This window comes from Schistocerca cancellata, chromosome 9 (assembly GCF_023864275.1).
Source record: "Schistocerca cancellata isolate TAMUIC-IGC-003103 chromosome 9, iqSchCanc2.1, whole genome shotgun sequence".
In the NCBI taxonomy this organism is placed as follows: Eukaryota; Metazoa; Arthropoda; class Insecta; order Orthoptera; family Acrididae; genus Schistocerca; species Schistocerca cancellata.
The window spans coordinates 36,546,708-36,564,517 of record NC_064634.1 but is presented as its reverse complement, the minus strand read 5'-3'; the positions used below and the strand labels follow the sequence as shown (position 1 = coordinate 36,564,517).

Here is a 17,810-nt window from a genome sequence, read left to right as displayed (position 1 = left end):
TGATTGCATGTAGAACTATTTGCGACATACTTACTAATGTTTTTCCTGGTGTGCACAGGAGATTGGTAGATGAACTCACTTGGAAAGTTAAGGAAGACTGATTTGTGGATATATCTTTACAATGAGTTTTACTACAACTTTTAGTTATTAATCTTATGGCCATTTTTTGCAGTTTTGTGACTGTATCCAGGTTTTATGCATTTGATACCCATGAAAAATTTCCATAGCTAAGGAATGAGCACAATGGGAATAATATGTCACAGCAAGACAATGGCTTTTACCCACTGATGTTAGGACCCTAAGGCCATCACATGCTGAAAACTTTCTCTTTGCCACTATCTTTTTGTGTTCATTCCATGTCAGCTAACGGTCAGTATTCATCACCAAAAACACTATCTTTGCTACACAGTCTATAAATGTATCATTTATATAGTAGGAAAGTTCTGCTGAGATTGCATGTTGGGAGGAGTATGGTGGAGTTGGAATTGTGTCAGGTGGGGTGGGTAGATGGAGAGAGACGCAGAGAGAGAGAAACAGGGAGAGAGGCAGAAGTCCGAAGAGCATTTAGGATGGAGGGAGGCAGCAGGTTTTCTGGCTGGGAATGTGGGGGGCAGCAGCGACAGGTGTGTGGACTAGGCACGTGATGCACAGCCACTGGAGCCAATATGATGTGGCACACAATGAAGATGACATGCCGACTTGGATTGGGAAGGAGTGACAAGACAGAAAAAGGGAAAACTGGTAGGTTAAGGGTGTGCAGACAGTGGCTAAAAGCATATTGACGTGAGGAGGATTATGGTAGTGAAGCATGTGTTGCAAGCATAACTCCTATCTGCATAGTTCTGAAAAGTTTGGTGGAAGAAAAGATCCAAATGGTCCAGGTCCTTCCCCTTCCCATAGAATCTACACAACATCATGATCCACCCCTATATCTTAAGAGTCATATCCCTCTGAAAGACTCAGGTGCCCTGTCCATATACCCAGCTTTTCCTATTCCAGTCCTATCACAGGCTCATTTTACCCCACCAGAGGCAGGGCCATCTGTGAAAGCAGCAGTGTCCTATACCAACTCCGCTGCAATCATTCCACAGCTTTCATGTCAGCATGAAAAACAAATAGCTGTCCATCAGGACAAATGGCTACCACCAAAGTGTGGTGAAGGACAAATTGGTCACCCAGGTATGCAATGTTCAGCTGAGCACAACGTGCTCAATTTGAATGGCTGGCTCATAACCTGGGTCACCTGGATCCTGCCCTCCACCACCTGCATTTCTGAACGATGGAGGTGGGAATTATCCTTGCAACACATCTTTTGCTCCTGTAACTTTCCTAGCCTCAATTTCTGTTAACCCAGTGTCTCACATCCTGCACTCAACAATTTTCCCTTCCTCTGTCCTGTCATCCCTTTCCTATCCATGACTCCACATCACCTTCATCATGACTGCACCCCACCATCTTGTTTCCCGTGCAACATGTGCCTAACCTTCACACCGGCCACTCCTCCCTCCCACAGTGCTCGCCAGCAAACCTGTTGCCTCCCTCCGAGCTGCCAGCTGCCAATCCAAACTGCTCTTCCTGCCTCCCATTTCTCTCCCCCTCTATCCACACCACCCAACGGAATCCTCAGCCCACCCTAGTCTGTCTGCTGAAATGCATTGGCCTGTTAGTGATTCTGCTGTTCAGTGAGTGGTCACCTTTACTCCTAAATGATTTATCATATTTATGTTTGATGTAAAGTTTACACTCTAAGTAAAAATTCAAGTAATTTGTTTTTATGTTCATTGTTAATTGATTACATACTTTGTGATTGTATACATCCTTCAGGATTTTATTTGCCTGCTCTGCCAAGAATTTTCATATTTTATCAGTGATTATAATGTTGTTGTCATGAGCAAAAAGAATTCTCCTCTGTGTTTTATTTTATCTGGAAAGCTACATGACATGTGAAAGTGTGTTGTATGATACTACAATTAGTGACATCAGTGACCTGGACAGCACATTCGTAGCACCTGTGTAGCTGTTTCACAGGAGACATGCACCATTGAACACTTCTGTGAGATAGCCACTGTACATCCAGTAATTCTGAAGCATGAATTTCAATAACAACAGGTATGCAACATGCATACATAGGAGCATTTTGTATTATTTTGCTGTCAGGAATCACTCTCCTACTATTTTGTTACAAATGTTTAGAAATATCGCTTAAACCTATATGTGCAGTCTCCTCAGTATATGGCAATGAAAATTCATAACAAGCTAAAAGGAAAGAATGTTCTGAGTATGAACCTAGAGACACTGAAAACAAAGTTATATGATATACTTGTCAAACGCTGCTGCTACACTGTTGAGGATTTCATGAAGAATGAACTGAACATTTGAGCAGGATAAATTTACATATAGTCTTGTCTGTAAATGTAGCTGTCATTCACAGAAGGGAGGAAAGAAAAATAAAAGTTTATATTAATGTTGAAATTCTTTGTACCAATTAGGCCTAAGTTGTGTTATCCATTTTTTTGACGTGTCTTCTGTACACTAATCATATCATTAGAAATTGTATGTGATGAGACGAATAAAACACTATTCACTATTCTTTCCCTCTAATCAACCCATCCAACACAACCCCCAACCCACTCTAGTTGACCTGCCAAAATGCAATTGTGTGTGTGTGTGTGTGTGTGTATCTTTTTATTCTTACTTGACAAAGGATTCATACCAAAAGCTAGCAAGTTTTCATCCTCTTTTGTGTGTGCTTGTTGATGACTCAATGCTTGTGCTATTCCTAATTATTTAGATTCCATCAAAAATTCCCTACAATTTTTATATACCAATTTTTGTTCCTGCCTTTTCCTTCATAATCAGCACAATTCTGCTGTTAAATATAGCACTTTTAGAGTAATTCCTTTTCTTGATACATATGAATATTTCATCTGAAGGAAGGCCTTATAAGAACACTGAATTCTCTACTAAGTACAATTAGTAACATTTATCTTTAGTGCAGTTGTCTGAATAAATCATTTTATTTCTCTTCAAGAGACAGGGCAAGTACATGGATTACCGTGAATGTCAGAATGTAGCATATGCTCATGTTCCACGTACTTTTGTATTGGTTATATACTCATATGAACCTTTATGTCACCTGTCATCTGAGGTGTCTGTCATTTAGAGACAAAAATTCCTCTATTGGAGCCCTTACACAGATAATGATTTTATACATTGTATGGTATTGTAACAATACAGTAACATTCTCATTTATTCAGCTTTTCATTCATTTATCCCTCCAGGGATCTTCTCATAATGAATAAAGGGTTGGTCATCATAACTCTATCTCCACCCAAACAGGCCATGAAGGTCCAATAGTACTGACCAGCCATCATGTCATCCTCAGCCCACTGGCATCACTGTATGTCGATATATAGGGGTAAGTGGTCAGCAGACCATTCTCCAGGTCATTTGTCAGTTTACAAGATCAGAACTTCTACTTCTCAATCAAGTAGCTCCTCTGTTTGTCTCACATGAGCTGGGTACACCCCGCTTGCCAACAGCACTAGACAAATTGGGTAGTCACCCATCCAAATGCTAGCGCAGCTCGACAGCACTTAACTTTGGTGATCTGACGGGAAATGGTGTTACCAGTGCGGCAAGGCCATTGGCTTGTCATCATAATACAATGAAAATAAATACACTCCTGGAAATTGAAATAAGAACACCGTGAATTCATTGTCCCAGGAAGGGGAAACTTTATTGACACATTCCTGGGGTCAGATACATCACATGATCACACTGACAGAACCACAGGCACATAGACACAGGCAACAGAGCATGCACAATGTCAGCACTAGTACAGTGTATATCCACCTTTCGCAGCAATGCAGGCTGCTATTCGCCCATGGAGACGATCGTAGAGATGCTGGATGTAGTCCTGTGGAACGGCATGCCATGCCATTTCCACCTGGCGCCTCAGTTGGACCAGCGTTCGTGCTGGACGTGCAGGCCGCGTGAGACGACGCTTCATCCAGTCCCAAACATGCTCAATGGGGGACAGATCCGGAGATCTTGCTGGCCAGGGTAGTTGACTTACACCTTCTAGAGCACGTTGGGTGGCACGGGATACATGCGGATGTGCATTGTCCTGTTGGAACAGCAAGTTCCCTTGCCGGTCTAGGAATGGTAGAACGATGGGTTCGATGACGGTTTGGATGTACCGTGCACTATTCAGTGTCCCCTCGACGATCACCAGTGGTGCACGGCCAGTGTAGGAGATCGCTCCCCACACCATGATGCCGGGTGTTGGCCCTGTGTGCCTCGGTCGTATGCAGTCCTGATTGTGGCGCTCACCTGCACGGCGCCAAACATGCATACGACCATCATTGGCACCAAGGCAGAAGCGACTCTCATCGCTGAAGACGACACGTCTCCATTCGTCCCTCCATTCACGCCTGTCACGACATCACTGGAGGCGGGCTGCACGATGTTGGGGCGTGAGCGGAAGACGGCCTAACGGTGTGCGGGACCGTAGCCCAGCTTCATGGAGACGGTTGCGAATGGTCCTCGCCGATACCCCAGGAGCAACAGTGTCCCTAATTTGCGGGGAAGTGGCGGTGCGGTCCCCTACGGCACTGCGTAGGATCCTACGGTCTTGGCGTGCATCCGTGCGTCGTTGCGGTCCAGTCCCAGGTCGACGGGCACGTGCACCTTCCGCCGACCACTGGCGACAACATCGATGTACTGTGGAGACCTCACGCCCCACGTGTTGAGCAATTCGGCGGTATGTCCACCCGGCCTCCCGCATGCCCACTATACGCCCTCGCTCAAAGTCCGTCAACTGCACATATGGTTCACGTCCACACTGTCGCGGCATGCTACCAGTGTTAAAGACTGTGATGGAGCTCCGTATGCCACGGCAAACTGGCTGACACTGACGGCGGCGGTGCAGAAATGCTGCGCAGCTAGCGCCATTCGACGGCCAACACCGCGGTTCCTGGTGTGTCCGCTGTGCCGTGCATGTGATCATTGCTTGTACAGCCCTCTCGCAGTGTCCGGAGCAAGTATGGTGGGTCTGACACACCGGTGTCAATGTGTCCTTTTTTCCATTTCCAGGAGTGTAGTTCAGGTATACATACACATAAAATATGTAAGTTTATTTATAAGGATAGGACAGAACTCAGGCATGGCCTTGCTGAAGGAACCATCCCAGCGTTTGCCTGAAGTGATTTAGGTAATCCATGCAAAATCTAAATTAGGAGGACTGAACTGATCAATCTCCAGCTACCAATAAGAAGTCAGTGTCTTAATTGCACTTCATCATTCTGTTGCTCTGTACTGTGCAATGTTCTCTTGATCATACACCTTTTTGCACCTAATACAGAATTATTATGTAACTACGTTTCAAACTTTCAATCTGAGGTGAGGGACCCTGGTATAGAGATTATTGAGTCGAAAGTTATAAGTGAAATTGTTCTGATTGCTCTGACAGTGGATCTTTTCTGCTGCAAGCTCTTTCCTTTCCATATTTTGGGAGGTGGTAGTATAGACCAAAAAAAGAAAATTTTAGAGCATGTTTACTAGACATAGTAAACATGCTCTAAAGTGCATACCTTAAGAGCTATGAGCATTTGTTCAGTAGCAGAGATGTGTTTCACAGTAGCAAAGATGAACAAGTGCCCGTAACTCTTAAGGTATTCACTGTAGAACTCTTGTTTACTGGACATTTTTCTCTTGTTTTGGTTCACACTACCTGTTCCCAAATTACAGAAAGCAAAGAGCTTGCTGTAGAAGAGGTCCACTGTCAGAGGTATCAGAATGATTCTGGTTATAACTTTCAGCTTGTTTGTTTCCAGACCAGGATCCCTTACCTCAAATTCATACCTCTAACCTTCACCATGAGCTCTGAAAGTTTATAACATCCCCATGGAATCACTCTGTATAATGAAAACATAGTTTTGTAGTGTACACACTTTGGGTGCCCACTGATGACTCCAGGACCATGAACATGCATGTCTTTATGACTTCCCTTCATCTGGAACACTGAGTCTCTCCCTGATGAGTGAGATGACAAACTCAAGAGAATGACAAGACATTACTATCATGCTCTATAGATCCTGGCATATGATTTTCTTCTAAAAGATTCATTGGAATGATCTACTGTAATGTGACAGGGTTTTGTAGTTATCCACTTTCATTATTAACCACTAATCTCAGTCCTCTAAATAATCTTCAAGTATGTAGTATGCTGCACTTGTGAAGAATGATTCTGCTGCATTTTCAAATAAATGCATTTTAGGAATCTTTTTCATGCCCTTGAGCAATGTAGTATACAAGTTTATCCCGTATTAGAAAATGCTGTTATGAGTTTTCGTGTGTTTTCTGTGGTAAATGTAAGTGTAAACTGGCTATTGTCCAATGTTTATGTGTAGAACTATTAATGAAGCACTTAGTAATTTTTCCCATGGTATTTGCAACATTTTGGTAGATTTGTTCATTTGGTACAATAAGGGTTCCCAGTATTTTAAGCAGTTTTGTACAATGAGCCCAACTGCTATCAACAGAGCATGTCAAATTGATTCTATGTTTTTAGATTCCCTGAAGGCTTTTGACATCATTCCTCACAAGTAACTCTAATCAAATTGTGTATCTATGGAGTGTCACCTCAGCTATGTGACTGGATTCATGGATTCCCATCATAAAGGTCACAGTTCATAGTAATTGATGGAAAGACACCAAATTAAACAGAAGTAATATCTGGTGTTCCTCAAAGAAGTGCTATAGGCCCTTTCACGTTCTTGATCTGCATAAATGATTTAGGAGAAAATCTGAGCAACCCTCTTAGATTGTTTGCAGATGATGCTGCCACTTATGTCTTATAAAGCTATCAGATGATAAAACAAGCTGCAAATCTATTTAGGTGGGATATCTGTGTGGTGCAAAAATGCCAATTTACTTGAATTCATCCTCATGAGTACTAAAATAAATTTGTTAAAATTTGGTTGCAGGATAAAATACAGAAATCTAAAGGCTATAAATTCAACTAAATACTTCGGGATTACAATTACAAATTACTCAAACTGGAATGACCACATAGATAATGTTGTGGGGAAAGCAATCCAAAGATTGTGATCTATTGGCAGAACACTTAGAAAATCAAACAGCTCTATTAAAGACACAGCTTACACTACACTTGTCCACAGCCATCTGAAGTATTGCATTGTGGGACCTGCTTCAGATGCAGTTGATGAAGGACATTGAAAAAGTTCAAAGAAGGGCTGCTCCTTTTGTATTATTGCAAAATAGGTGAGATAATGCCTTGGAAATGATACATGACTTGGGATGGCAATCATTAGAGCAAAGCCGATTTTCATTGAGACAGGATCTTCTCATGAAATTTCAATAACCAACTTCATCCTCAATTTGTGAAAATATTTTGTTGGCACCCATTCACATAGGGAGAAATGATAATCATAATAAAATAAGAGAAATCAGAACTGGTACAGAAATATTTAAGTGTTCATTTCTCATGCATGCTCTTCAAGAGTGTAATAGCAGAGAAACAGCTTGAAGTTGGTTCAGTGAACCCTCTGCTATGCGGTTGATTGTGAATTGCAGAGTAATCACGTACGTGTAGAAGCAGATGTAGAGCTGCTACTTCAGTTACTGTTCTTACAATCCTATTCTGCAGTTTAAAAATTTTGTACCTGTTTTATGCCTTTGATCCCCAGAAAAAAAAAACACATGGCCAAGATCTGAATGTACATAAATATAGTATGCCACCATAAGACATTAGTGGTTATAAACTGATGACAAGAGCATAAGATGCTCATAACGTTCTTTTGCCAGTATCTTTGTGAGTTCATTCAGTATTAACTGAAGTACATACTGTTCATTTTAAGTTCAGTATTAATTTATTAGTTACTGCCAAATCATAACCATCCTTGAAGATTTCATTTGCTTTCTCTAATAGTTCTGTTGTTTTATCAGAGACTATGATGTTGCTGCCATCAGGAAAGATACCACTAGCTATAATTTTTGTAACACACTTTTTTATTTTGAAAATGTGTCTCTCTAAGTTGGAGAGACTCTAATTAAATGGACAGTATTTTCAGAATACATAAGTGTGTTATAAGAATTATATCTGTTTTAAATTCTAGAACATTCTCCAAAGATCTTCAAACAGCTTTGTATTTTTACACCTGTGTCACAATACATGTATTCACTAATGTTCTGTGCCTTTACCAGTGTTCCTGTGTTCAAAAAAATAGTGAAAAATACAACTTAAGCTTGTTTAATATTGTCATGTAGAGTTTCAGAAATGTTCAGAGTGAAATTACTGTCTGTACCACTTATCCGTCTCATAGATAATGCCTAGCCACATAATACATGCAATTACATTAAATTTATGGTAATTATAAATGAAATCTGAATAGCTTCAGCTGTTGCATCCAGTGTTATTAAGGTCTCAACGCGTTTGATATGTTATCAAGTGCAGTCGGACACAATATTATGAGGAAAACGGTAGTAGCAGCTGCTTTCCAAGTTCACTTGGACCAGAACCAATGTTTATACACCAGGAGGCTATATAAAGCCACTGCCAATGTTGGAACAGGCCAGCCACCAACATGGAACTCAGGCTGCTGGTGGTTTGGGGCCTGTTGTGGCTGGATGGCTGGCTGGTTCAGGTAAACTTTGTGGATGTGAACTTCTTGATATATTTCTTGACTTCACTGTATAGTCTATTATCTGCATGCAATATGAATATTATTTTTCTCCCATGTCTCTCTTAAAATTATATCCCTGAAAATCACGTTCAGTTCAACATTTTTCTTCAGCATTTTATACATTTCCTTTACAGTTCTGGAAATGATATTCTCTCTGCTTGATTTCTCCAACTTCACTTATTTAATGTGCTCCTTTTTTGTCCATGACAGTTATTGCCACAATTTTGTTTCTCTAAAGTGATTATTAAGATGTGCTATACGAGTGGAACGGTCATTCATGCATAAAATTTGAGACTTTCAAAATGTTACTTTTCTTCCCTGAATTGTGTGTTTCACTCAGGTAATTTCGAATGGTGCATTTGTTCTTTGATAATTTACACCCGCTCACAATACTCTCACTTTTGTACTGCATTAACTATTAATAGGATGAATGTGTAATTGAAAGTGGTCACAAATTGTGGTTACTACATGTGGAAGCATGACATTGGTGTTTGCTTGATTTTTGAAGCATAACATGGGAGTGAACGCAATCAAATGCTGTTGAAACCAGTAGAGCATTTATAAGCCACAGGAATAATTGTTCATACTGTGGTTTGCTTGCTTCTTCCTTTTACAACACTTGATTGTGTTGGTAAACAACACAGCCTATTTGGAACATAATCTTCTCCATCTGTTCCTGCCCTGTCTGGACTAATAAAACAATTCCCGTATAAAACAAATAACATATTTTACTCACTGTCAGTGTGGCTCATCCAAAAACCAAGTTTCATAAAGTTAGATCTAATAATCCAGATACTTTCATGTCTCGAATATATTATCAAATATAAATATTTGATACATCTGTGAATTTAAGTGGTACAGAGTGATGGAGATAACAAAGGATCCAGACTGTCAGTTAAATAACACAAATCCATTAAAATGGATTTGTGTTAAAAAATGGATTTGTGTTATTTAACTGACAGTCTGGATCCTTTGTTATCTCCATCACTCTGTACCACTTAAATTCACAGATGTATCTTCAGAGATGTGAAATGAGTCAAGATACACATGTGATGTTATGAACTTCTCCATTTCTCATTTAATAACAGACTGGGAAAATTTGTTATAAATCTTCTTTTGTTCTTCATGGTCTAGGCCAAATGCATTGTGTGACTTCACATTCAGAGATGTTCCCATCTTTTTCAAGGTCTTCGAGAATACTGATCTCCTTGTGGCTTATAATGACTTGCATGTTTTGGCAATTTATCTGCATTCATTCTGTTAATATGTTCATCCCATTTTCTTCTGTAATCACTCACCATTTTTCAATATTATGAACACTGAGTACCATTCTTATGTCTATATTATGTATTCTGTTTAATCTTCAGCATCCTTCTACCTTTCTTAAAAATCTCATTTGTAGTGTTTGGATGATACACAAGCTCTTCTGTGCAAGCATACAGGTCAGACACTCGTATATTAAAACTAATGTTGCCATTATTTTATAAATTTAATTCTGGACTCTTTTCTTATCTTGTTATGCAAAGTTCTGTTTATGATGCCATATACATGTTCAAAATGTTGAATCTTAATTTTTACACCTTGGTCTTTATTTTAACTTGTGGCTGTTCCTAGATAGCAGACCAGTTTACTAGCTGTCCAATAAATTGGATGTGTGTAGACACTTCCTGACCAGTTTTTCTTGTTGGGCAGATGGTTAGTTGCTTGGATCTGTCCAACCCATAAAATAGTGCCATGTATAGCACTGTCTGACCAGTTTCCCAATAGAGGGTCAACTACCATTTGTGCACACAAAACTATACGTTGTATAAAATGGCTAATTAGGCAGATGACAAGGCAGATAGAAGTGTGATGACAGAGTTTTTTATTTATCAGCAATGAGGTATCTTCCATCTCTTTCATTGCTATTATTTATTATGACTATTTATGCTATCAATGCATAATAACAAAGTGTACTTCAGTGTCTTTTTTTTTTTCATTACTTTGAAATGTTTCCTCGCCAGGTGTCAGGAATCATCTTTGATGATTGTGGAGGTGCCACAACAGTGAATTTGAGATCCTCTAATTTTTTCCAGTGGCTAGAAAGTGTAATGTACCATAGCTAACAGCATCTCCTCACAACTTACAGCCTCTCTCATGACTGTATTTTGTTTCATTAAGAATGATTTCATAATGTTCAGCAGCTCTGAAAACCATGTTTCATACTTTCTGAGATAATTACAAAAATCAATGGGTCTGAGCTCCTTAACTAACAGAGCATGAATCAATTTTAGTCTTTGTAAAAGACACTTCTTTGCACACTGCTTTCTTTTGGCTTTTCTTGGGCTTGTTACCTCTAAAACAGCCAAGACAAACCCCAGTTTCTGTTGTGTCAAAAAACGTGGCATCTCTTCAAATATAATCTTAATGAAATTACTATAAGCAATTTGCAACCAGCGATAGGAACTGTGCAGCATTGCAGTCTCTGAGTGCAGTTGGTCAGGATATGTGTAGTCTGCCACAAAATTGGTTGCATATAGAGCCCTTTGTACCTTACTATTTTTGTTATTAACTTACTATTTTAATAATCTTACTATTTTGATGTACTGGTACAGCTGTGACAGCAAATAAATTTTTATTGAACATGGAAGGGAAACTGGTGGCTCCTAATTAAAAGTGGTTTACCTTGAAGACAATTAGGTAAATTCAAACAAAAATGCGGAGAAAGATTATTTAATATCTGCAATCAAAGTATTGCATCTTGGGAAGAAAAAACTTTATTTAATTCCTATAACTAGATATATCAAGGAGCCAAACACATGTGATAACAGGCACTGTAACTACCTTCACCTTCCAATAAATAATCAGTATGCTTCAGATTCCAGATCTGATTTTGGAACCTGTGTCTAATCATCATGTAATCCAGTTGGAATCTTCTTATGTCTCCAGGCCTATCCCAGGTATATCACCACCACCTCCTCCTCCTCCTTGTCCTCCTCGAGTGATTTTTGAACAGTGTATCCACTATTACTGCCTAAAATTCATTGCTGAAATAGGTTAGTCTTTTTCCTCTCTCATTCCTAATACAGAGCCCATATTCTCCAGTAACTCTGTCTTTTATTTTTTTCCCCTACCACGACATTCCAATCCTCCTTCCTGATATTATTTTACTTCCACTGTCTTCTACTTATGACGTTGGCATACATACAAGAACTGTTGTAGTTGGTTCTCATTTGCTGATGATTCTGATTTGAATAATCTTATTATTGAACTGTTCACAGTAACTCATTCTCTGCTTTACCTTCCTATTCATACTGAATCATGCTGTCATTGTATCATTCTTTGGCACTGTTGATACTATCTGATGCTCATCTAACCAGAAATTCTTGTCTTTTCTCATTTCACTTCACTGACCTGCATTATATCTAGACTAAACCTTTGCATTTCACTTTTCATATTTTCTGGTTTCCCCACCATATTTAAACTTCTGACAGTCCACACTTCGACTCATAGGATGTTACATTTCTGTTGGACATCCAATCTTTTCCTCATGGCTACTTTCCCTGTGGGAGTGCCCTCCCAGAGATCTGAATGGGACACTATACCAAAATCTTTCACCAATGGAAAGATCATCATGATGCTTTTTCAGTCATAGACAACATGTCCTGTGGATACATATTGTGTGTCTTTCATGTATTGATTTCCATTGTCCTCTGCATTGTCGTGCCATTGATTACTACTGATTCTTCTGCCTTTTAGGAGCAGTTTCCCATCCTAATGTGAAGAAGGTGCCCTGATCCTCTGTTCACTCCTCTGCCTCTTTGACAGGACCAATGGCAGACTCAATGCGATTGCTTGTACTGGAAGTCTTCAGCTGTCATTGCTGATGATTTTTATTCTAAGTTTAAGCAGTCACTGGTTACAAACCTGGGATCCAGGACATTTTGATCATTAATCAAAAATGTTACACCCAAACAAAAGTTATTAAAAAAATAGTACAGTATTACATAAGTTATTAGCTAAATTCCTAAATATGGTTACATACAGTTTTATAATATGAAAGAGTTATGTTAAATTTACAAAATACATTTGGTCAGAATGAAGAAACAGAATTCTTTTGCGCTCTAGATACAGTCCTTTTACTACTGCATTTGACTTTCTATTATTCACACTTCCATAGCTACTTAATATAACTTCCATTAATGACCATTTACATAAACAGTCACATAACATATAACCAACAGTCAACTTTAGGTAGTCATTACCTGGGATAATCTGGTGAGGAACTAGATAGCTCATGGTGCTTTCATACCTTACATGGCTTGTGGAGGATTTATAGCTGTCATAGTTGCATATCTAACTTTTATAAAATCATATATAACTTTTTATATGAATGCTGTACTTGAAATGTAGTCTATTTGCTGTTTGCAGATATTCTCAGCTTTCATTTGCTGCTTCATATGATGTGATCACTGAAATGGTATAACTTTTTTCAATTTCTATTGCCCAGTGTAAATTTCATAATTAAAACCAGTTGTAACTTTCTTATTGCTTACCATAAAATCATACTTAAAGTTACAATGGGCTTGTCCTCGCACTGCAATTTGTATGGTGTATTTGGTTTTATTGTGCCATGTTTGTAAGGTCTGTTATGCAGTTTTCTTGAAAATGCCGTGTGCATCTTATATTTCTTTCACTATAGGCACCATGAGGTCTTTCCCAGTCACCTCAACCATGCCTGAATGGACTCGTCAAGAAAAATCCCATGTCCATTGGCACTGCTTACCAGAGATAGCCCTGTGCAACTACCGCACTAACTGTTGGTGCTTCCTCTGCCACCTCTCATTCCATGAGCCTAATGCTTGTATTGTTACAAGCTCATGAAGTATGATTGTAGACTTCTGTGGCTATGGTCTCCTTCAATAAAGCAATTCTAGATTTATAAAGATCTCGTCGGGTTGTTTTACTAACCAGGGTTACTGTTATAAGCTCAATTCACTTCATCAGTTTATGTATTTATGACAGTAGGGGCTATACCATCCTCATGAAAGCTACTTGCAGTAATGGCCAAAAAACTGGTGTATAAAACAATGTGAGAGACTGCTACAGCTGGACAACCGATATTCATTTATAGCACTTGGGGAGCATGAAAATTTTATTCATCTCCACCTGTTGTGTTTGCTGTACTAGAACCAGCCCAGACAGAAAGGAGACTATGTCCTCAGTTCCCTTGGGTTATTGGTTTTCCACAGTCAGCTGAAACATTAAGACTTCTTGCCAGTATCTAGTTGTTCTTGAGCAAAGCTCTGTCTATTGTTTTAAGATTTTTACCTTTTGGTAGAGTTTAAGCCAACTATCCAACACCCTTCACGAAAGTAGTCTCCATTTATGCAATCATAGCTGCCTTTTTTTTTAATTCTTCCCATGAGATTTATTACATAGATGTTTCCTTCCCTTATAACTGTCAGAAGACAAAGGAGTCTGACAAGTAGTGTTTGCAAACTCGTGCATTGCCTTTGAACAGTAGGCCTACTGCCGGCCTACTACAACATAGCAGTTGCTATGTAATCATTTAATCAGTGTCTGCCTCTGCATCAACATTTATACCCTGCACACCACTTTGAAGTGTGTGGCAGAGGGTACTTCCCATTCTTATGACTTATTTTTATGCTGTTCACTTATGAAATGCAGGAGGAATGATTGCTTAAACACTTCTCTGTGTGCTGCAGCTAGCCTAATCTTTTGTAACGGCAGCTGTGGGAGCAATATATACAACGTTGCATTAAATTCCAAGGACCCTCACTTAAGCAGGTTCTTGAAACTTTGCAAACAGGCTTTCACAGGATTGTTTGTGTCTCTATTCAAGCATCTGCTAGTTCAGAGATTTTTGCAATTGTGTAACATGCAGCCAAAAAGCTACAGAATGATAACTACCTCAAATTGTCATCAAATAAGAGCAAAAGCATGTGGCAACTTATTAATATGAATACTAATAGAGGAAAACAACTACAAAGTGATATTAGCTTAAAAATAAATGGAAAATTAGTCTCCAGTGGGAAAGAAACAGCAGAGGAATTCAATAACTACTTTACAGAAACAGTAGAAAACCTGGCTAACCATCTTAAAAATAGCTGTCCCTTACAACTAGAACCAAACTTATGCTCTGAGACTTTATTTTTAAGGCCTACATCTGAAATTGAAATAGAAAAGACACTTCATAGCAAAATTTAAAAAAAAAGTCATCTGCTGGACAAGATCAAATTCCATGCTTCCTCCTTCATAATTGCAGTAACTTTATCAGTAAACCCCTAGCCCACATAATAAACTTCTCATTCCTGAATGGTGCATTTCCTGGTATGCTCAAAATTGCAAAAATTATACCTGTCCACAAAAAAGCAAGCAAAGAGGATCCCAGTAATTATCGACCCATTGCACTGCTTTCAACTTTTAGTAAAGTATCTAAATATATAATGGCCAACAGAATCATATCCGAATCATATCCTTTCTAGACAAAGAAAATATCCTGTCACCTGCTCGGTTTGGCTTCCAAAGTAAGAAAGCTACAACTGATGCAATACAATAATTTCTAGATCATGCACTGGAGCTTGTCGACAAAAAACTCCCAGCCGTAGGTAGCTCCCTAGATCTAACAAAGGCATTCGACATGGTTAATCATAGTATACTTTTGCAAAAGATGCATTCCTATGGAATAAGAGGAAATGCCTATGACTGGTTTAAAAGCTATCTGGAAGATCGACAGCAGTATGTCGAATTAAATGAAACTAAGCTCTCAGGTACAGCTAGCACTGTACATTCCTCCATACATACCATAAAGCAAGGCATTCCCCAAGGCTCCATCCTGGGCCCCTTGCTGTTCTTACTTTACATAAATGACCTTCCTCACAGCCTACCAGACACAAAAACCCTTTTGCTTGCTGATGACACCTCTATACTCATATCTGTGCCTGAACAAATTCTCCAATCTAATATAGATAGGACCACAGATCAAATAAGTCGATGGCTTCAAAGTAACAGGCTGCTGCTTAATGCAAAAAAGACAATTGGAATAACCTTCCACACTGCCCAAAACAGAATTCCATTACTACCAACTATATCACTGGAAAAAAATGATGTTAAACTTGAAAATGAAATAAAATTTTTGGGGGTCACTATTACTGATACGTTCACATGGAAAAGGCACATTGACGTTACCAGCACAAAACTTAGTAAAGTATGCTTCATGATTAGATCAATAAGGAACGTCACTAACACAAGTACCCTAACCACAATGTACCATGCACTCTTTCACTCTGTACTTAACCACGGAATCATCTTCTGGGGCCAAAATTCTGAATCAATTAAGATATTCAAACTGCAAAAGAAGATAGTCAGAATAATTATGTTCAAAAAACAAAGAGACACTTGTAAACCATTATTTAAGAAACTAAATATTTTTCCCCTTCCATGCCAATACATACTAGAATTATTATTCTTTACCAAAAAAAGTATGAACAAAATTAGCAAAAATATGGATTACCACGATTATGACACAAGATCAAAAATGTCTCTAAGAATACTTCCCCACTCAACAAAACTGTTCAGTGATGATGTCAAGTGCATGGGAATAAAATTATATAATCATCTTCCAACTTTTATACAAGAAATCCAAGAAATAAATAAATTCAAACAGACCGTGAAATCTCTTTTAATAAAAGACTGCTTTTATAACATCCAGGAATATTTGGAATCAAAATTGTCTTAGTGTAGGATAATGTATCAAAGCTGAATGTTGTTAAGTCAATTTTGTCACATCATGTAACAATTCTCTGTAAAGCTGTAACTTTAAGTAACATAATTTTGTAGGTAATGTAAAATAATCATTCTTCTGTGTTCTTGTTTACTGTTTTAGTCTCCTGTAAACTGTATACTTGTATTGACTTATCCCATATCAGTTGTACAAGCCGTTGTACTGATTTGATCTACGGGACAAATAATAAATAAATAAATAAACACTCTCCCTTGGGTCAGACAAGGCTGTGACCATTTGTGTACATACTTTCAATATCCCCCGTTAATCATATTTGCTTCACATCTGACACTCTTGAGCAATATTCTAGGATAGGTCACATGACACACAAATGTTTTTTGCTAATAATATTTGTCGTTTTTTTTTTTCCAGGCCCAGACTTTCTCTTCATCAAAGTCAGAATCCAGTTCATTCTCATGGAGTGGCCTGAACATACCACACAATTTCTTGAATTTAACAGGGCCAAAATCAAACCCTATTTCATTCAGTAACCCTAAAAATCTGTATCTCATGTTTGATCGTCCAACAGAACCACTTTTTGTGCCTAAAGGAAAAGACAGCAAAATTGTATTCAAGCTGCCAACTGACTATCTGGTGAGTTTAGTTTAATGCAGTAGTTTGATCTGTTGACAAATGTCTTTCGGGCAAATGAACATCCAACCATATACTAAATATTCAAGAAGTATTTATTTCTATATTTGCTAACAAAAATGTCAATAAATTTATCATTTACTAGAATTATAACACTTCCTAATAACAACAATCCATAATCACAATTGTTATCCCTTTAGTGTATGTTGAAAACCTTGACTTGCAATGAAATTAATGCCACCTTACATTTCTACATTGAAAATTAGGGAAAATGTTTGATATATTTAAATCATCTTATCATTGAATGAAAATGAGTTAATGGAGTAATCTGCATGCAACATCTCTCAGAGAATGATTTTCCATGTTAGATTTGAGTGTTAGAGCAAGTCATTATTTTAGTCCTTAACTTTATTCTGAAGAACCACCATTGTACAGTTTACAAAAATGTCACATAATCTTAGCTGCTGTATAAACTTCTCCATTGGAATTTACATGACATTGTAAAATGTGTAAAAAGTTTTGCTATTATGATTGTATAAAAAGTATACTTTTATCACTTGAAAACAGCCAATTTCTTGAGCATTATGTTAAGGAGACAATGACTTGCTATAATAAGACCACAGTGGTAGGCATATGGACAGTGGGGAGTGGTCGAGGGGTTCCTGTATTTAGTACTATTATAGAAAGAAGGGGGGCTTTAAAATGGAACTATGGTCTTTAATTAA

General features: G+C 38.4%; 1 protein-coding gene across 1 annotated transcript in view; it reads left to right on the top strand.

The window, feature by feature from the left end:
• Positions 1-8,609: 8,609 nt before the first annotated feature.
• The window catches only part of LOC126100761 (phenoloxidase 2-like), a 66,013-nt gene continuing 56,812 nt past the window's right edge, over positions 8,610-17,810 (top strand). Inside the window, exons 1-2 of the mRNA XM_049911382.1 lie at positions 8,610-8,669; positions 16,867-17,088. Coding sequence (XP_049767339.1) covers positions 8,610-8,669; positions 16,867-17,088 — 282 coding nt within the window. The remainder of the gene's footprint in view (positions 8,670-16,866; positions 17,089-17,810) is intronic.